General features: G+C 45.4%; 1 protein-coding gene across 4 annotated transcripts in view; it reads left to right on the forward strand.

Annotated features, from left to right (window-relative positions):
- The window catches only part of ERBB4 (erb-b2 receptor tyrosine kinase 4), a 577,667-nt gene that overhangs the window by 220,424 nt on the left and 335,385 nt on the right, over positions 1 to 21,858 (forward strand). For all 4 annotated transcript variants that reach the window (XM_048309078.1, XM_048309080.1, XM_048309077.1 and 1 more), the window contains exon 2: positions 940 to 1,091. In XM_048309078.1, the coding sequence (XP_048165035.1) occupies positions 940 to 1,091 (152 nt within the window). The remainder of the gene's footprint in view (positions 1 to 939; positions 1,092 to 21,858) is intronic.

Below are 21,858 nucleotides of genomic sequence, written 5' to 3' on the forward strand. Positions count from 1 at the left end.
TAAGTGCATTGAAAAAGACAAACCAAAACCAGCCCAGCCCCACACTTGACCATTTAAGCAGCATTGCTGTCCTGGCAGGCTAAGCAATGTGTGAAAAGCTGATTGTGTAAAATGCTGCTTCTGTGTTTGTTTTTCTCTTTTTTTTTTTGGTCATTGCATGATGCCCGGCAGGCTGATAGACTGGGATTCTGTGGTGGCTTTGAACTGGGCTTCAAAATGTAGAACAGAGCAGTGTAATATTAAAGGGTGTACTTTGAAACCTGTATTAGGATGGTGTTTCCTGGCATATCTCCACTGTGCATTCAGCCTGGGGACTTGTGGAAAGACAGTGTGGTTTTTGCTGTTGTTTTTCTCCTATTTAATTGCATAAAGCAACTGGGAAGAGCTGGGGTCTTGAGGAAAGTGATGGGGAAAACAATGTTGGGTATAAGTCTTCTGCTCAGGTTTCTCTTGACTTGTCCAAAATACTGTTCAGAATAGTGCAAATGTTGAATTGCCCAGGTCAGCCTGGATACACAGGTCTCTCCAGCCTTGTCCTTCAGCCCTTGATGGGAGTGCCTCTGCCCAGTGTCTGATTCTGTCACTGGCAGAACTGGTAGGGGTTTACTGAGGCGTGGGTTTGACCCTTTAGGTGCTGGGGGCAACCTGCTTGGCCTTTTTCCTGCATTTTTGCCTTTTCAGCCTTTCTGCATTTGGTGGTAAATACCAGTACTTCAGCCCATTTGGTGAGAGGTGTTTAAATTGCTGAGATGATCACGGGCTGTATTTCTACCTTCCTATCTCTACTGCTGGTATTTAAGTGTGACTTGTGTGACCCAGTCCTGTGAATCATTACAGATTTTTGCAGCAACTCCCTGTATCACTGTGTACAGACTATTTCCTTCTGTGCTCCAGTGCCTCTCTTCCACACTGGCCTGACTGTGCTGTGGTTTCTTGCAGTGTGTGCCGGCACCGAGAACAAGCTGAGCTCCCTCTCTGACCTGGAGCAGCAGTACCGGGCCCTGCGCAAGTACTATGAGAACTGTGAGGTAGTGATGGGCAACCTGGAGATCACCAGCATCGAGCACAACAGAGACCTCTCCTTCCTAAGGGTAAGCAGGCTGCTGTTCTCCTTCCCTCTGCTTCTGTGTTTGAGGGAGCAGCGATGGGTGCTGGGCTGGAAAAGACCAGGCATCTCTCCCACCAGCTCCACTGTGATGCAAGAGGATGATAAAATGTCAGGGATGTGCAGAGAACAAGCACAATGTCATTGCTGTGACAGGTGCTCTGAGTGTGAGTCATGTAGGTTTATCCAGGATGTGGGGGAGAAAGCCGAGACACTGGAAGGTGACGCCTTGCAGGTCTCCCACTTTGTGTTGCCAGCAGGTTAAGTGGGGTTTAGGAAGGTCAGAGAATCATGCAGATAAGCACTGGAGGTCTGGAGAAGCTAATCTTAATAAAATGCTAGATATGGACTGATTGATATACTAAGGGAAGAACTCTGGGCAATGTTTGTGGAGCATTTAAGAAAAAGGAAAAAAGTGATTGCTGAATGAACATAAAACCTTCTTCAGCTATGAGACTGGAGCTATGAGCCTAACTGAATCTCCTGCATCCAGGGAAGTCTGTGGTAGATGAAGGCTGTATTGCTTCTGGGGAGCCTGGGTTGTGCATTCCCTCAGTCCTCTTTACATCAAATTTTGGATTTGTGAACGAACGTTTCAGTGTGGTTTGCAGATTCCCTGTTGCCATGCTGGCAAGGACAAGATAGAAGGGTGCACACCGAGTTCAAAGAACTTAAGCCCATCGTTATTTGGCATTTCACATTCTTTATGTTTAAAGAAATATCCCCCTAAAGGCATGATCCAGGTGGGCATCTGAGGATGCTGCAGATGATGTGGCTGTAATACAGAAGGTAGGTCTGAGGGCCAGGGTAGAAAAGGCAGCCCGTGGCAGCATGGTTGCAGTCTGTGCTGTGATTGTACTCTCCATGACACAGATAAGGGTTTAGATTGCTCATGTTGCTTGCCTGTACCTCTGAAAAATGCTGATGTCATGTTCCAGGATGCCTGTCTGTGTGTAAGTGGCATGTTCACGTGGCAGGAGCGGTGGAGTTTAAATCCGGCAGCCGGAAGAGGCGGTGGGAGGCAGCCCCAGCTGGTCGGGTTATTCTCACTCATTCTGTTTGCTGGGTCTCGGGTGAGCTGAGTGCTCAATTCCAGTCTGTAAAACTGTAAACTTTCCACCACAGTTTCTAGCAAAGGCAAAGCCAGCTCTCCAGCAGTGTGTTTAGCTTTGCTTCACATTGAATTTGTTGGGAATTCCACAGCCTTGCCACTCCATACACTGGCATATATTTACTCTAAGTGTACACCAGGCTGCTGAAAGATCTGCAAGCAAAATTCAGCTACCAGACATGTCTGGAGTAAAGTTTGGGGTGCTAATTGCACTCAGACTAACAGATTGCCTGTTAATTTGAGTGACGAATGCCTCGGAAGTAAATGCTATCCGTACATTTCACAGTTGTGACAGGTGGGAAAAACACATATGCTTTTGCTCTGAAATAGATACAAGCCTTGGTGCAGCTGGACCAGCGTTCCCTGACGTGCTGGACAGGTGGCAGATCCTCCTCCTGTGAGGGCAGGATCCCTGCTCTGCTTGGGGCATCTCTGCAGTTTCAGATGCCTCCTGAAACCCCTGACTGGGCCATCGTGCGTGTCTCAAATTCATCACAGACAGTCCTTCCGCTTCGGCTTTTCTTCCTTCTCACGCTGCCTGCTAGGAGGTAGGGAAAACAAATTACTTGGACATTAAGGAATTAGCATTCCTCACAGAGGGCTGCCATAAGCAGCGTGAAATATTGGTGGAAAGAAGAGAGTAAAATTATCAAATGAGAACAAGAAGGAAAGGCCCTGTTCAGAAAATGGAAGTGGTTTGGTCACCTGTGCTTTTTTGGTGACAGCTACTATCGCTTTTTTATTAGTTTTATTACTTCTCTTACCTACATCTGCCCCCTTGCAGATGTCTCAGCAAAAAAGCAGAACTTGAAACAAAACTCAGCAAACTGGAAGACCTAGTTAGTATGATAAATTGTAGTCATTAAAGTAGAAAACCAAACAGAAGAGAACATGTTCTCGGTGAGGCAAATAAATAAATAAATGTTGGCACATTTACGCCGATAATTCGACGTTCATTAGTTAGGCAGTATTACCCATTTTATCATATTAAAAATGGTTTTAATGGCCGAATGAAGGTGGCAGATGGGACATAACTAAGAGAAAGGCTGTTTGTCTCTCTCAGACTTGAATACGGTGAACTTGCTGTGCGACACCACGCTCCTTCAGCCTGCTCCAGTGTTTTAGTCTCTGTTGCAGTAATTGCCCTCTTCCTCCACCAAAACCACTTCAGGTAAATGCTGGTGCAACCCTGGGTTATCTGTGTCCCATGGCTCTGTGTGCCCACCTGCCCTCTCTGTAGTGCTCAGCTTAGCTGGGCAACTACTTGCTCCAGGACAGAGGCAAGACCCAGTGAGCTGTAGGCATGCTGAGCCTTTTCATCATGCAGTAATAAACAAATAACATAAATGAATTGAAGTGAAAAAACCCCATAATTTTATTTACCCTGCAGAGGAACATTAAAAGATCAGCATCCCATCTCTCATATTTATTTAGACATTTATTCCCTAAGTAGATTTGCTTTATGTCTGTGAGTTAGCTTTCTGGATATCTGCTGATGAAGACTAAAAGGGGCTGTCTGTCACCTGAATGAAGTGCTCAGCCACTTAAACTTCCAGGCCTGCAGATCATGAGGAGCTTGATTTCTGTAAGGGATTGCATGTGCCAGTTGTTTCTTTTCCTGCTGTTCTTATATGTGTGCAGAGCAGGAGTACAAATCTTCTGTGTTACTTAAATGTATTTTATTTTGGTTCCTGGTTGTGTTATGGTCTTGGTATTGCTCTCCTGTGAGCAACTGCAGTATGAACTTGTGCTCTGTGTGTGCTGCCCTCCAGCTCCGCCAGCTCTGTTCCTGCTGCTTGGTGCTTGCTGCTTCCCTGTGCTGTGGCCACAATGGGAGTCATGGCACAGGAAAGGAGCACTAAGTAGCAGGAAAAATTGTGTCTGTGCCTGAGTGTTGGGTAAGGAAAGATGTTTCTGACATCTCTGGGCTGGTAGCTGGCTTGCTTTGTCCTTCTTCTGAGGCTCAGCCTACTCACAGAAAATGTACAAGGGGTTATTCAGTTTTTGAAGTCCTACCTTTGCCAGCTTTGGCAATGAAATGAAGCTGAGGTTAATGCAGCCCATGGCTGCTGCAGTCCTACCTCCCTGTTGCAGCCAAGGCAGGCTCTCCACTGGCATAGGTGCTGCCAAGAGCATGATTGAACTGAGCAGGACAAATAATTGAGTGGAAAACAGTCCCTCAGAGCTCCCTTGTCCCTGTCGTGTGTCCAGGCTCACCCAGCAAGTCAGCAGTGACAATGGTAAGGAGTTGGGCCCCACCTCCCACTGCTTCCCAACCCACCAGAATGCTTCACCTAATTGCACAGGCCAGGCTTTTGCACTGGGATTTGCTCCGTGAAACCAGATAAGCTGGTTGAGCTGGTGCATGTCTTGAGTCTCGTCCAGGCGAGAGCTGAGATTTATTTCCCTGCTTTGGACTTCAGAAAAAAACCCCCTTGAGTAAAGCTCAGATTGGTTCATATTGCAAACAACTGTTTGAAGAACAGAAGGGGGAACCTATTTTAGTTGCACTTGGCAGAGCTGACAGTTCCTATTGTGGGCTGTTCTTATTTCTTAATAACATCTCCATATTCAATTTTCAAAATAAAATACACAATTAGTGTATCACAAAACAATCTTCTGCAAGTACTTTAGTTCTGTTAAACACGTTTGGTAAATGAGACTTATCTTTGACTAATCCCATGGCTTTTAGCAATTCATAGTCAGTAAATTGTCTTCTCGTGCCTGGATTTTATTTAACCAATTCAGATTATTTATTTTTAAAGACATGATCAAAGTTCTGTGCTATTCTCTGCCATAACTCTCTCATGTGATTATGAAACTCATTTTTAACCACAATCAACAGTATTCAAAAATTATCTACCGCTGCTTTATGGGTTCTTTTTTCATTTACCTCAGCAGTGCTTGTGTAGCACCTCCAGCCACACTTGCAAGGCAGCTGGCTGACATTTAACAGGGGGGATGTTTCATGGGGGCAGTTTTACAGTTATTGCAGAGATGTAGGGCCCCATCTCCCCTCTGTCAGCACACACGGCCCTGTGCTTGGTGAGAACCCCTGCCAGCCCCACCTTAGCCTGTTCCTTGCAGTCACATTTAGACTCTGTGGCAGATGGGATTTGGCCATTTGGGCTTTATATTCTTTGTTATTGGTTGTGTTTAATCTTTGGAGGAAGTTTTGGTGAAACAGACCCCTTCTGAGGGGTGAGGACTGCCAGAGAGACAGGGGAAGAGTTGGGTTGCAAAGCATGCTGCCTGGCCCCATGGCATTTGGAACTGCTTCTAGTTAAAATAAACCAAAGTGGGGGTTTTTTTTAATGCTTTTTGGTCTTTTGCAGCAAAACAGGGCTAAGCAGACCCTTTTGAAAGCTCTGGTGGCAGAGCTGAGAGGAGACGTTGGCACAGAGAGAGTCTGCATCTGAACAGACGTGTTGGGGAGGGGTGTGCAGAGACGAGAGGGCATTGCTTGGCAGAGCAGTGTGATGACGTGTGTGGCTCCTGAAGGCCTGGCAGCGCAGCTCTGCATCCCTTCTGCAGCAAAATGGTATCTGACTGCCCAGCTGACAGGCTTCAGTAGGGTCCCTGCTCAGTGGAAAGGGCAGTGGAGTACTGTGCCTGTCAGGAGTTCCCAGAAGGACAGGCTGTGGGGGTAGCTGTGTCTCTGTGGAGGCGGATTTTCCCCAGAAGTGCTCGGAAAGCATTGCAGTGTGGCCCTACCCCAGAACGGGGATTTTTGGGAGGAGTTTGCTGGGCAAGGCTACCCTGTAGCATTTGTCATGCAGTGAGTTGCATCACTTGCCAGTGTGTGTTTTGTCCTTGGCTGGCAAGAGGCAAAGTGGCCTCCAGGTAACTACAGACATGGAAATTGAGTACATGTATGTATGTGTTCGTAATTGCCCTCCCAGGATCTTACCTGTTAGAAAACAAAACATAAACAGCAGCGGTGTGATGGTCAGAGCTGTGCATGCCACACAAATCCAGGTGGAAAGAGGACACCTCCAACTTGCTGTGGAAACACAAGTGCTGTGCTGGGTGGGTTACAAGAGACCAGTTGCATGCCAGACCACGCTTCTGGCGTAGACAAAATGTTTCACACCGGCTGTGATCATCTGCCAGCTGTGCTGGGTGAACCTGAGCTAAGTTTAAAGTGAGCTGCATCCCAGATTCCGAGGGTGGAGTGGGAGCAAAGGCTTATTGCAGAAAGCATATGTGATACAGCTCTGCTCCAGGAGAATGGCTTCCTCTGCCATTTCCCATTGCTTGTGTAGAAATAGCAGCTTAAAATAATCACAACAGTTTAAACTCCTCCCAAAATGGCTAGGAAGCTTGGATTGCCAAGGAGAGGAATGCCACAGATTTGCATGGTCTTCAAGGCCTGTCCTGTGTTTGGAAGCAGGTATTGAAATGCTGCAGGCATAGTGAGTAGCTAAATACCAGGCACTGTTGTGGTAACTGGTGTTCCCATGGCCCTCATCCCTTTATGTTGATACCACACTCCACATAGTCCCTAACACAGAGTCACCCAGCTCCATCCCAACCCCACCACTCCCAGAGCCCCCCAGCTGGTAGGGAAAAGGCATCCAGCACTTTCTGACCTAAATGTCTTCAGAGGTGTTCAGAGCACATTATTTTTGTGCTTCTGTTGCTTATCCCCCTTGTGTTACACTGACAGATCACCTGCTTTCCTGTGCTGTCCCAGTGTCCATTACAGGTGTCTGTAATTCAGGTATGTCCCTGTAGCTCTGCAGGCTGCCCTTAGCAGCCCCTGTGTCTCCCTTGAATGCTCAAAATCCCCTTTTTAGCACTGCCTGTCATGGTTTCAACCCATTTTTTGTAGATACGGGACATGGTGCTTCTCATTTTGTGATGAAGCATCTGGTCTGAGCCTCTGGCTGCTGCCGCTGGATGCAACTTGGCAGCTCAGGGACCCTGCTCACACCTCCCCTTCCTTCTCCCCAAAAGGCTGGGTCAATATACAATTAATCCTCAAGCTGAGTTTGCCAAGCTGTAAGCAAATATCTGGTCATTAGCATATATTATTTAGCAATTATTTTGGGTGGCTTGGTATGAAAGGTGCATTTGAAATAACCAGTTGTGTTTAGGAGGAGAGTAGGTGCTGTGGAAATGGAGAGCTGGGTGCTGTGGAAATGCAGGCTTCTGTTTTGGTGCAGCTATGGACTGTGGAGTGAAGATTTGTGTCTGTACCTGCTGAGTGCTCTGAGGGTCCCCGGGAAGCATTTTTCTGGGGGAGGTTGCAGTGGAGGATGGCTGCAGATTTCCAGAAGAGCCTGAGTCTGCTGGGGATGGCCCTGGGCTGTTCCTCACATCCCACCTACTGCAAGGCTGCCCTTGTGAGTGCTGCCAAAGCCACTGGGGCAGTAGCAGCCACATCCCCGTGTCCATGTCCCCATGACTGATGTGCTGTATAAAACTCATGCCATCATTCTCATGGAGTGACAAGTAGGCAGTATCAGTCTGCCCTTTGTTATGCATTCCCCCATGAAGAGGGGGTTCAGAGAGGCTCCCCTGGCAGAGCTCTTGGGGGACTTGGGGATGGATCCCAACATGGGGCGTGTTTTGCCCCTTCTCTGGGTTGGCAGTGGCCAAGAGCTTCCCCAGCTCTCCCACAGCCTTTCTTTCCCTGTGTCTCCTTTGATAAGGGGGGGCATCCTTCAGCTGTATCATGTGTGGAGAGGAGAGGTCAAGATTTGAAGTCCAGGTTGATTAAGGAGTCTCTTTAAATTGTCTTTTAGCATTTCCCATTCAGCTCCTATTGTATAGCAGGCGCTTCATCTCCAGCTGCTTGGGAAGCATGTCTGATTCATGTGCAAGGCAGTGGTAGCCACTCTGGAGCAGGAGAGAGATAAAAGAAGCCTGACTTAAATTATTCAGAGTATCCCAGACCCACACACATGCTCGAGATCAACAATATCCTCTTCACTCGCTATCCTGTTTTTGTGGTTGCAGTGCAGCTGCCCTTGGTTAGGCAGAGCAGAGCACTGGGGAGATGATGTGGAGTGGCTCCCCCATGCCCAGGGTGTGGACCACTCCTCCCTGTGATGTGAGGTGGAAGTCTGTCCTTCTCAGTGGTCCTGCTGAACCTCACAGGCCCCTCTGGCAGCCTTTGGGCCCAGCAGGGGTGCCCAGGTGGGTGTGGGATGCACGGCGTGGGAGTGCTCCTGCTTGTGACAGTGTGCCATTCCACAGTACTCCCCCCACCTTGCTGGGAAATTATGAGGTACAAGAGGCTCCAGGACCAAAAATATGCTCAGGACATAAGGATCACTGCTCCAGGTGGAGTGTTTCCCAGTTTTGCAGAGGTACCTGCTGGATGGGTGCAGGCTGGCAGCAGTTCAGCTGGAGTCATGTGTGGAGGATGGAAATACAGACCAGGAGTCAAATATTTAACATGAACGAAAATAACTGGTTGGACTTACGGCTCTGTCTAGGATTGTTACTTTTTAAAAATTAAGTACAGACGATCAATTTATTTATTTTCCCATTGTTTAGTGCCTCATCAGAGTCTTCCTTCTGTCCATCCATGAAGGGGTCTGATGCCTGGGTGTCTGCAAAATACATGTGGCTAAGCCAGACTGCAGAAGCTGCTGGGATGAGCGCTATAAAAATGCTGGTAGTTGAGGGGAGGACATTATTAAAAGCAAAACAGTGCAAACCTTCTTAATTAGGTGTTGTTTCTCTTCAAATCTGATCTTCCCTCTAGGCCAGTGAAACCAATTATACCCTTTCTTTCAAACACCTAACATTGTTAATGATCTTACTCTTTAAATGTAAACCTCTCCCCTACCAGTGTGATTAGAAATGCTGGCTTTCTACTGAAGCTTAAGAAAAACAAACAGCAGAGTAAAGTTAAACCAGCCAGTGGAAAAAACTCCCAAAACAACTGTGGTTGCAAACACTTCTAAATTATAAATGGGTTTGTTAGCTTGTAAAGCAAATGAGCAGTTTACTCTCAAGCATAGAAAGAAAGGTTATGTGGTGTAAATGGTGAGTGTAATGAGATTTGAAGTCTTAACCCTAGCTAGGAGATGGTATAAACTCCACCATTTCACGCTGTTCACTGACAAGCTTTGCTCAGATGTCATTAAGGCTTATTTATTCTCCTCTTTGCCCACCCACCCTCTCAAATCCTTCAGTGGAACAGAGATGGAAGTGGGGAGCACAGATGAGGTATGGAGAGGGATATAGCTACAAATGTAATTGAGGTATAGCAGCCTGTGCCAAGTGGAAATGTGTAACACTTTCCCTTGAGTAACATTTTTCTGTTTTCCTGAGCATTTAGGCAACACGTTGCCAATTTTTCCTCTAACCCTTCCTCCCTCCGATCCTGTTTTATTATGGAATAAAATGAAATTAGACAAACCAACTGCGAGAGAGCTGAGTAATCTTGCGTTGTAATACACTGACTCAGAGTCCTGGATCAATGGGCTTGAATTACTGTTAAAATCCATATGCAAAGAAAAGCAAAGTCTTTTGCTGTAAGCTGTGTCAAGGGGTGGAGGAGCAGAGGGACGGATTGAAGCTTAGCCAACAGTTTTTGTGCTAAACTGGATCAATTTTAAAGGTTTCCTCTGTAGATGCCAGCCGTAGGGCTTTTATAGTTCAGAAATGTCAGCACAATTGTGCAGATTGCAGAATTCAGCAACAATGCTCCCACCCCAAACCTGGCCACTAATCACAAATTACAGCCCCACAGTCATGCAGACCCTGTGTGGGTGCCCAGGAAGGCTGGGGCAGAGGGAGGAGTTGGCCTTCCTGAGCATCCTCCTCAAAAATAGCATGTCAAGGGAGCGTTTTCATGGATGTGTGCTGGTGAGAGCTGCTTCATTGTGTGGGGCTGGTCGGAATAGCTGAGGGACTGGAGCTGGCCAGAGTGTGATAGAGGATGTGTCTTTGTGGGACTGGGGGATTGAGGATGGATTTACCCACCCCAACATGCAGCCAGCAGGAATATCTCTGTTAACTACACGTGAGCTGGTTCTGAGTGCTGTACCCTGCAGGGTATGAAACCAGGTACCACTGACTTCTCAGGGGAGATGTGCCCAGGGTCATACATCATCATGGAAAGGTGGAACGGGAAAGGTTTGGTTAAAAAGTCGAGGGTTTAGTTCTATTGAAGGCAGTACTTCCACAGGGTAAGCACAACTGGTCTCATCCACTGGTACTCATGTTTGAAGTTAACTCAAAGGGTAATAGAGTCTGCATGTTATACTGAATAGCATGCAGTGTTTCTTTTCCCCCTTTGGTGGTCATTAGTCCTTCCAGAGGGAAAGAATGAAGTGCTTTGAGGTAACGTCTGAACATAATAAACCTGAAAATGTCAAAAGGCAAGGCAGAAATATCATGCTGATTTTGACAAACCTGCACTGTTTTGTGCAGGAAAAATAATACTGATAGCTTAATGTTGCTCACTGGAGAGTGGTTATACCAAAAATACATTTTGTGAGAGAGTTTATGCTCATGCTTTGAGAAAACAACCTTAATGAGCACAACATGGAGCTGAAACCCTCAAAGTAAATGCTGTTCAGTTTGAATATGGTGAAAGAGAGATTCGTAGCCAAGCAGTCCAAGATCTTGAATGGTGCCAAGACCCTGATGTTACCACTTATTCTGATTTCTGGTGTTTTGGGATTGACTCAGATCCTAAAGTGCCAGCAAAACAACTGTACAGTATTACAAATTGGTGTCTAATTCAGGATAACGATGGTCATGGTGGCAGTGTCTGTATATTGCTGCCTCCAGACAGGGGAGCTTGAGACGTGCAACAGGGTTGGCTTAAGTTCTGTAAACCAAAACCAACCTCCTGGCATAATACATACCCTGGGAATAATAAGGACAGTTCACTCTTAAAACTATGATGCAGAGTGAAGGCCTAAGAAAGCAAAATCCATTCTGAGTATCAGGGAAACAGGGAAGGTGATGAAGGAAAAAGAAAAGGCAACTGCAAACTTGTGTCCCCCCTGCATTTCTGTCCCATTCGTGTGGTGTTCTCATGAGCACACGATACCTTGCCTAAAACAGGGAAATGTATTAAGAACAGCCCTTGCCTGGATCGCTGTGGAAGAGCACTGCAGGAAGGGATGCAGTGAACTTCAGTTCCAAGTAATTGTCAGTGATATGCAAACAGAGAGAAATAAGGTGAAAATCTTTGCAGATCTTTATGCTGTGTTGCAACTACCATAGAGAGTGGAGACAGCTGCTCAGCTTCAACCTACAGCGTTTTGCTGGTGCTGGTGCAGTCCCAGCTCTCCAACTGGTGCTGGGCCTCCTCCTTGCCCGCCTCCTCTGCCTGTTTTCTTTCCTGAAAAATGGTGACATTCGGAATTAAGGCCAGGTGAGGTCCATCAGTTTCGGAAGTGGGAGCTGACCCCCCTGTGCTGTTAATTAGCTCTGGTGCCCAGCAGCAGTGTGGCCAGAGGTCACGGCAGCGGTGCCCAGTAATGATGGCAGGTGCTGGAACACGCTCCCTTGTCAGCTCATCTTTTCAGTGCCAAAGTAATAATTTGATCTCAGCAGAACAGCTGGTTTTAGACTACAGATTATCCACTCTTTCGTCTCCTCACTGAGCTGCAGAGCTGATTTGTTTCAGCTATAGGTCAATTATGTCCCAAAACAACACTCAGTTCACTTGTATCATGTGAAACAAAGATAAAATGGGTTCAGGCGTTAAGGATAGATCTTGTATTACAGACCCTCTGTCCCTGCACATAAATACCCATCACCAGGGAGTAAGTATTCATTTATTCCTGGAGCCAGTCGTGCTCATTTCATTAGGAGGCAGTGAATTATTTTAGCAAAACAATGCATATATAGGAATAAACTGTGCTTAAAAGAGCATTTATTTCTTGCATTGCCTGTAAGTGTCTCTGGTTGGGGGACACCTTAATCACTCAAAGTGATCAAATGTAAAATCAAATACATCTGCTTAGAGCCTGTTGGGAAGCACTGCATATTGCGTGAGAGGAGATCAGTCCTTGCAAAGCAAGTATTTTAACATGGTCTTTTACTTCATGTTATTGGCCTTTTAAGCAAAAAATTCTCGTGAAATTGAGAACTTCTGCTTCATTTGCAATGAAGACCTCTCACCTTGCAAATCAATATGGAGCGTGCTCAGCCAGCACATGCCTGGACTATGCTAATGAAACAGCGAAGTCCCAAAATCATGAAATAATGACATAGCTAGAGGTATTCCTATTAGGCAAGCCAGCATTTCCGTGGGCAGAGTAGGTCCAGCACATGTGAATCTATACCAACATGGACATGTTGGCATCTTTCACAGCAGCCTTGCCGTCCTCTGCTTTGGGATCAATTCAGCTTGTGCTGGTGGCTAAATAGAGCTGGCTGCAAGTATTCACCAAGCAAATGCTGGTAAAATGTTAAAATACTGCTTTTGCTTTGGCTTTGTGAGCCTGGTGTTTGACCAAAATGTGTAGTATTTATTTAATAGAAGGGGTAATTAATTAGTGTGCTTTTCCCCTGGTGGATCGCAGGGGTGCAGGTGTCACACAGCAGTGATCACTGGAAAGTTCCCCAGTGCGCTTCTGTGCCACTGGGGGCGAGTAAACTACCCACCCGTATCTCTGTTTTCTGAAAAAGAGGATTTTTCAGGTGGCATTTGGAAGCTTTCTGCCTCTCTATAGGCAGAGTGGTGAGAGAGGGGAGCACTGTAAACAGAATTTTACACGTCCTGTGTTGGGAGGTGTGGAGCAGCTGTTCCCAAGAGACCTCACAGCACTCAGTATTCCCAGGGCTGGTGTCCTTAGCTCGATCTAACAAGATGAATTTGAAAATACCAGCTCTGAAAGGGAAACATTTCGAATAAGGTAATCTGCACACATGTGCACAAACACGTTGGAGCCAGCTAAGCCTGCAGCCAGGAGTTATAAAAATCCTATTTATTTAAATGACTTTGAATAGCATTCTCCTACTCCTTGAGATTTCAGTTTAAAAAGAAATCATTTTGGTTGTGTTTCTGCACCTCAGCTCCTCCCGTAAAAGGTCACCTTTCTCCAAAAGGGCCTTCAGATTGTGAGGCCTCATCATAGTTTTTCTTTTAAAGTTTCAGTTGTTGGTTAAAGCCCTTGCTGTACCTAAAGTGGTGGGTTGTTCCTTCTGGAAGGAAATTACCTATCTTTTTACATCTAATAAGGGCTGAAATTTTGCTAGACGAAGCAACTGGTGATTTTACAATGTCTGTTGACTGAACTATCCCTGCAACTCTAAGAAGCCTAAACCCAACAGCCCCTTAAGCGATTTTCAATTTTTCTTCTTCTCTCACGAAATTTTAATGCTCCATCTTGGCATGAATTCACAGTGAATGCAAACATACATCAGATCTGCTGCAGACAGCATCCACTGGATGTTAATTTGCCAGAAGGATGAATCCCATTGTGTGTGGTTAGCAGGGACTTCTCAGAAGCAAAAGGAGCTAGCCTTCATCTTGGCTTCAGGAAAGCTCCCAGTAAAGGTTTCTCTTGTTTCCTTAAATAAACATCTCCAGCTCCATCCTCCAGAGGCATCTCAGAGTGCCCCTCTGGGGTTCTCACAAAACAAAAAGGCCTCTTGTCTGATAGCACTTTTAAGAGGCAATGATTTTTCTTAGCCCTCGCTTAACTGGCAGGTAATCGGCCATCATCTCGCTCAATACAAGGCTTTGTTTTTATTTGCTTATTTTTTAATTGAGCTAAATGCCTCCTCTGCTTTCCCACTGCCTCTGATCTCTGCTGGGGAGGACAAATCTTAGCAGCCTGGAACATCACACGTTTCTCCGACGGCTTTCGTCTCCCATATGCTCTGGTTCAGTAACAGTTTTGGCTGATGGCTGTGACAGCAAAACACCTTTTTTGTTTAAGCTACAGCTTTCTAGAAATACGTCTTCGGGCTTAATCAACATAACCTTCAGCGGTTCTTTGAAACCCAGGATCTAAAAGCCATGAATGTCAGAAACACTTTATGGCTTGTGGGAGTCTTTAATGCTTCTGACAGATAAAAGTGGAGGAGGAGGCCATTAAAAAATGCACCACATACAGGCTGGAATGGGATCTTGCTGGTGGCTGACAGTTGTGCCCCTGCATTGGAAAGGAAAGGCTACTGAAAGGAAAGCGTATGACTAAAAGGCGGCATATGCTCCGCAAGACATCCGTGTTTGTGCTGAGCTTGGGCACCCTTTACTGGCAGAAAGAGTCCTCTGCCAAAAGGTCTTTTGGACGTCAGAGCTGTTGGTTTATTATTAGGACAGTACTGTTGTTGTTATTTTTAAGAAGAAGAGGATAAAATGAGAATAAATTACAGTAAAATGTCAGCAACTGCTGAAAGTAGAGCAGCAACAGTGTGTCTCTGGCATTTTTACAGCCAGGCAAGCACACACAGCAGGAATAGTGCCAGCGTGCAATTTCCATCAGCTCCAATTACTACCTTGGCCTGGTTTTAAATATTTAAAGTTTCATGTTTAATTTTGGATGATGTTGAATAACAAGAATCAAAATATGGAAATTCACTAAGGAGTATTGGTCGAAGCAAGTGGGTATCAATAATGTAAGCTGTGTGGGACTGAATGGCCCTGGTTTTCCAAGAGATCTTTTCCATTTCTCTTGTGTTCCCTGTCTAACCGTGATTTATTAAACAATCCTCTGAAGGGATTGTCCTTCTCCACTATCTTTTATTATTGGTGGGAGCCAATTTGAGACTCACTCTGCTGTGCGAGGGACCGGTTCCCTCGTGTGATTGATGAGCCAGATGGGAAGTGATTAGACTTTTACAAGCCCATGCTGCTTGGAACAATATTACCAGGAGAAAAAAAAAGGCTGTTGTTCAAATTTCATAGCCTATTACTGCTTCTGAGGTTCTCCTTCCTCCTTTTCCGTGTCTCCTCATTTTTCTGGCTTGCTTTGCACGATCAAGCGAGTGCGTGGAAGAGCGGCCAATGGAAGTAACCGTAGGAGGCAAAGCTGCCAGGTGTTGTGGGCAGCCACGCTTTTTTTCCCTTTATTGTTGTTATTTTTTATGAAGACTGATTGCCATTTGTTCCTGATATGCCTCCCCAGAGGTTTATCTTCTTCAAAGAGAGGCAATAAACCAGGCAGGCTGTGCAACAAGGCAGGTAGGAGGAACAGGAGGACAGGTAGGACGTACGTGCTGCTTCCCTAAGTGCGAGGAGGGGGCAAACCACAATCCCTTGTATTGGGGCTGTCAGTGTGAAACCCATTTGCCCTCTGTCAAAGAGAATTTGCTGGTTTGCATGTGGTGATGGCCAAGCAGACATTTCTCCCAGGGATCCCAGCAAACCTCACATCTGACTCTGCTTAACAGGCAGCTTTGCTCCTGTCTATGTCGGAGTCCAGGTGTCTTCATCTTGTTCTGTCTTTCACCCCAGCCACCCATTCACCTTTAGCACATGGTTGTTTCATCATAAGACCTCTGCTCCTTCTCTTCTCAGTGCCTGGCAGAGTTTCATCCTAGAAATGTAAGGTGGTACATAATCATCTTTGCCTCTAAGATTTCTAAATCAATTCCTCATGTTTTCATTCAGGGTTTTCACCTTGTTATTTTTTTTATTTTCAAAGTCTTCCTCAGGAGACCTCTAAAACTTTCCCACTGGAGCAATGTCAAAGTGCAGCCAGACAGCTGAAACAGGCACTCTACAGCAGCCAGGTATTGCAGTGAGTGGGGAATCCCATTCCCCTGGTACAAGTTAAATGGATTATTCCATTTTAGCTTTAAAAATGCACTCTTTATGCACACGCCAGAGCCTCGGGGGACTGTTGCTTGTCAAAGCTGTTAACTGAAAGTTGTCACTGAGGCCAAACTGAGGTGATGCACAGCCCAGAACCTTTGGGGGAAGACATGCTGGAGATGAGCACGAGCACTCTTGGCATCTCAGTGGTGGGATTTCATCTTGGTCAGCTGGAGTGGAGCTTGGGGTGTGGGTGCTCTTATTGTGGCATTGAAAGGATGTTTCATGAGTATTGTCCTGCTGTTGATGATAAAGCTTTTGCAATAGGGAAAAAAAAGGTAATGGGTGATGTTTTATGAGAGACCTAATAGTAGATTACAGCACCTGGGTGAGGGTGGTGGCAAAGGAGGATTTGTGACCAAGAGAAGCAAAATTCTATAAAAGCCAGAGCTGTAGAAATATTTGATGCTTCAGCTGAACTGGGAAAGAATTAGAAAAGTCAGTTGGGGTTGCCCCATGTGAGAATTTTTTTTATTTTACTCATCAAACCAAAGTCCTGCAAAGCGTTTTTTTTTGCAACAAGAGAAATTTTTTTTTTTTGTTCTTCTCCAAGTGCTTAATTTGTTTTAAATAATACATTCTAATAAACTACAGAGCAATAAGCACCTTGATTTTTCAAGTGTTTTTCCTTCCCCTTCCCAGGTGGAGCTATTTGCCACACTCAAGATTAATATGCAGTTTACTTCGGTCAACCAAAAATTGGTATTTCCTCTCCCCCTCCTCCCCCCTCCCCCCCCCCATGCTGATATGTTTATTCTTTGAAAACTTTCTCCAAACTAATAAGGATGGATTTTTCCATGGCATTTTATCAAAGCTGCCTTGTCTTTGCTGGGTTAAAATTTGATGGAAACAAGTTATTCATAAAAATGCAGGTCAGATTTTGTTGTAGTGAAACGAGCTCTTGCCTCCATAAGAAATGTAATAAATGAAACAAAATGAAGATCACAGAAGTTGTAATAAAATTCATAAATGTGTGTATAATTGAACTTCATTGAAATTATTGTAAAGGGTGCAGTTACATTCTTTAATTATGCACAATTAGCACAGGAACTGCTCAGTCCCTGCCAGAGCCTTTTCTCTTGGATTTACAATAGGTCATGGTAGAGTATTTTTCCCATTACTGTCATGGAGGCAGTAATTGAGCTGGATCTGATCTCCCACATTGACTGGCTTTATCCATAGAAGTATAATTTATTTACGTACAACTAGTTGTCTTTGCCATTTTTAATGGGAGCCTGGAGCAGGCATAGAAGAGATGGCAGAATTTATAGTCCACTAAGGCATTTTTCATCAAGAGTCATCTGTGAAACCTGATTTGAGCTTATAAAGCAGGAAGAAGATACTTCTGGTAAGTCTTCGAAGTGCTTGTCTTGTGGCCCACGGGCTGGTAATGCCTGGGCGGTGGGGTTAGGGTTTGACTACAAACAAAAGTTTGGGAGTCCTTCTCCAGAAGAATCCAGAGACAAATCCAGTCCTTGCAAAGACTGGTGTGCTGATCTGGTGGATGCAAGGATTTTGCCTTGCTAAGCATTTCAGTGCATTTGGGGGTTTCTTCATATTGATCAGCTAAACCCGCTCAATAATATGATAAATAATTTATTTGCTGACACTTGGCCCAGCCTGCTCTCTATGCACCTCACAGATGTGCACTGTGAGAGCCGTCTGTGTTAGCTCTGCAGGCAGGGAGGGCAGCCAGAAACAAACACAAAGTTCAGCTGAAGCCTTTCCTGTGAGCTCGGCTGCCTCAGACACGTGCCAAGTGAAGAAGGATGGATCTGCTGCGGAGCCTGGAGAAGGCTTTGGGTATTGGGGAGACTGTTGGGTAAGAAGTGCTGTGTGGGGGTACCAGCTCCTGCCTAGGCACAGCAGCTCCCTGTTGTGTTTGAGCTTGAGTCGGATGGGACTTTGGGTTTTAGACAAGGCCAAAGCACGTGAAGCCTTTCTCTGCCCACCTGTAAACACAGACTCGGTGCAGTTTAACATGCACATGCCGTACTCAGGGAAGGTGGTGGGTAAAAGGAGTGACTGCCTCATGTCTCTGCACCAGGATATCTCTTTGCCTCAGCTGCTTTATGCACCCTCCACCTTGCTCCTAAAACATCAGGCATTGCAGCAGATGGGGCAACAGCACATCAGAACTCAGGCTGGCAGTTCCTGGCAGGTGCGGTACCTGTGGATGGGCTGAAGCTGTCTCAGCAAACACTGAGCCAGTGCAACTTTATTCAAAAGTGTTTCCATCACCGGAAGAGTACATTATTTATGATTCCATTTTCCTCTCTGTTTGGAGAGCATTTATCAAATCAATCAGAGAATTAATTAGGTCATTATTATTTTTTCATTATTTGCCTAAGCCTAGGTGTATTTACCCTACACAAATAGAAAGGCCACCAGTAAATGGGATCAGGAGCTTGAAATAACTATTTCCTTCCCCATACTTCAGGGGAGAAGCCTGAGAGTGGCTCTGCAGTATGACAGCTGGCAATGAAGTTGTGATATATAAGAAGTTATGGGATGCTGTTAAGTGTCATTTGTCATCCATGTCCTGAACGAGATGGGCTCTGTTCTGTGCTGTTGCATGGGCAGAGTCATTTTGGACCCCATTTCACAACTGAAGCACTAAGAAGTTATAAATCAACACACACGAAAGGCCCCAAGCAGCTGTGACCCCCTGGCTTAACCCTTTCACACAGGTTCCCCTGCATCTTTGTTAGTGTCCCCTCCCACATCTGGCATCACCTCCACCATCTTCTGGTTGTGGCTGGAGCTTCCCAGGGCAATGCCAGCCACCATTCCTCTGGTCTTTCCTCAGAAGCAGTTTGGGTTTTTTATTCAAACTGACTCATTTGGTGTTTTTGCCAAGATGACACTGGTGGCAAGTGGCCTGGCTAGCTACCAGGCGTGGGGGCTCGGAGTAGGGGGGACAGTGCTATTCCTGGTGCCACGTTTGCCATGGTGGCTGCACCTTCAGCCTCTCAGACTCCATGTCAGCACATGGATTCTGTAGTTTGGGATTTGCTGCTCCCTGACCTGCATGACAGGGAGAGAACATGTTATCTCAGGTGCACAGGGAACTCCCTAGTGGTGGGGGCCACCAAAATGGTGTTTCCCGTTTCCCAGTGCACGGGAGCTCCTGGGCCAGGTGCTGTGGTTGGATGAGAGCAGGTGAGGAAAAGGGGGATGGGGAAATTATGGCAGCACTGTGTCAGGTTGACTTAAACTGCTGGACAAAACCCAGTGGTTCCAGGTGTGTTTCAAGAGCATCCCAAGGTGAGGAGCCAGAATGACTGAGTGTTTTCCAAGACCAAAGCAGGATAAGGGGAGTGCTGGGAATATGACACTGCATGACTCCTGTGCCCACCTTACCTACTTCATGGGGCTTATTTTCAAGTGACTGTTGGGTTTTGTTCTTACAGCTGCTTGGAGTGTTAATGAAAAAGCTTTGCAGGGCGATTTTCCTCCAGGTGACCCAGCTATTCTGTAAAGCACTAAGGGCCACTGAACAAAAGTGTATAATGTATAATTAATGCAATAATTGCATAATTTTATTCCCCTTTTCATCAAAGTTGCTGTACACAGTGCATGTATTAAATACGACTACAGTGCTGTTTCCCAAGACAACTGCTGAAGATGAGTTAGAAAGTTCTCAATAGGCTATTCCATTTAAACATTTTCTTTGCAAAATAGATACAGGCTGTCTTGTGAATAAGAATGAGATTAGCTGAAGTCATTAATTAGTATGACTTTTTAAAAGGAAGCTGTAAATGGAATAATTTACCACATACAGCATCTTAATTTTCTTCACTGTGAAATACTTTTTCTCTTTTTGCTATTTACTCTCTGTTGCTGTTAAAATGTTGCTGTTCAAGGCCCTTCATGAGTTCTGAACTTCGTCTTTGGTGGGTACCCCTTGGTTTTTTAGCTTATCTCTTTCTCTCCCAGTCATCCTGATCCTAGGTTTCGGACAGATAGAATATTATAATTGTGAGTGAACCATCTTTGCCTCCTTCAGACCTTGTCCCTCTGGGAGTTTCCCATCACCAGAGGGTTCAGCTTGGTGACCAGAGCTTGGTGCCCAAGACAGCGAGTTTTGACCTGCAGTTATCTGATAGATTAGAAAAAGAGATTGTAGGGCTGGAGGTCTCTGAAACAAGGAGAGCTCCATGATTGTCTGTTGGCAGGTGAGCATCATGTAAGTCCTGGCAGCGACCTGGAGACCTGGAATCCTGAAAAGGGACACAGAAGAGCTTTGCATTAGTGTGTTGATCTCACGTTTTGTTTGTTTTCCTTATGTAGTTCAGTTTGGAAACTGTTAAAATGCATGTTGTAGGGCGATCAAAAAGACCCTTTTTGTTGGGTGGAAGGGGTTAAACTGAAGTTTAAAAAAAAAACTTTTGAGGGGTTGTTTCAGAAAGAAATTCAGAAAGACAAAATTAAGATGGTTTACTCTCATAGCTTTTCCCTAGAGCTTGGAGCAATTTGTTTAAACATTGATTTTAAGATTTATTTTCCTACTTTTTTTTTTTTTCCAGTGGCTTGATTTTCATTCCTTGTCTGGTGTGCCTGTTAATTTTGCACGCTATCACAAGCCTAATTCTTCTCTGTTTCAAATGAATATCATATAAATTAATTGCCATATGATTACCATGTAATTACATTGTGACTCATGACAGTTTAGACAAAGTATCATAGCTGCATTTTAAGAAGTGATAAATGTTTGACTAATGTGTCAGAAAAATGTAAATATATTGTGATTATTGTGGCACTGTTAAACACATTAATTCTCTCCCTAGTTTCTGCAAGCTGTCAGTCATGCTGTGGCAAAGAGCAGTCAATCCAACTTCCTAAATTTATCTGTGTTTAGGCAACATTTAGCATTTCGGAAGGTTTTTGCACCAAAGGCCAGGGAGGAGGGAGGTGGCCTGAGTGTCACTGCAGGATCATGCATGACACTCTGGAGACACCTGTATTTTCCAAGTCAGCTGCTTATTAAATAAATCTATCAAGTCCTATCTTTAGTTGAAAATTAGGAGCTTTTTTCATTTAAGTTGCTATTCAGCAAGTCCTGTGGTCAGTGTAAATGAGCAAACCCTTTTAACCAGCTGCTGTGAGGTGTCTGGCAGGCTCCTACTGATGGCAAAAACATGTTTAGCATCGAGTTCCTTGAAATAGTGTCTTAGGTTTAAATGGGTCTGTGGTCTTTAAAGGTATTGGGAAACCGAACAGCCAGCCCAAGGAAGCTACTGAAAGCCAGATAGTGGGTGTTTGCTCTCAGTTATGAATACCTTCACCACTGATCTGGTCTTATCACTCCGAGTGAAGTGTCCCAAGCAAGGCAGCAAGATCGCAAAAGAGCACGTTGCTGTTTTTCTGCTTTCTTCCATGCCTGGCTGTCAGCACCGCACAAAAAGCTCAGGACATAGCACGGTTACCCAGACCCCCAGCGATGCAGAGAGCTTCTGGGCTGTTGCAGGGATTTGGGCTGGGAGCTCTCAGGTGCTTATCTTGTCCTCCTCTGCTGCTCTGCCCCTGCTGCTGCCTTTACAACACGTCCCTGTGTTACTTGAGGCGCTTACCAAGGGTGTAGAAGGGCTTCGTGAGCAGTTCCAGAGTGGGACAGATCTGATCATAGCCCCCCACCTTCTCTTCCCCCACCTTGCCTTGATACTGTGCCCTAGGGATTTGGTTTTGTTTGGATTAGCAGGGTAGTTGCTGATGTTTTGCCAACTAAATTAAACAGCCGTCAGTTGAAATGATTAATTGAACTGAGCCAACAGGACAATGTCCTTTGCTCATTTAAGGTCCTGCTAGAAGCAGACTAGTAGCAGTTGACAGCAAATAAATAGGCAAATCCATTCAAAACAAAGTAAACTGTGGAGTTGGTGAGGAGAGGAAGGG

This window comes from Corvus hawaiiensis, chromosome 7 (assembly GCF_020740725.1).
Source record: "Corvus hawaiiensis isolate bCorHaw1 chromosome 7, bCorHaw1.pri.cur, whole genome shotgun sequence".
Lineage (NCBI taxonomy): Eukaryota > Metazoa > Chordata > Aves > Passeriformes > Corvidae > Corvus > Corvus hawaiiensis.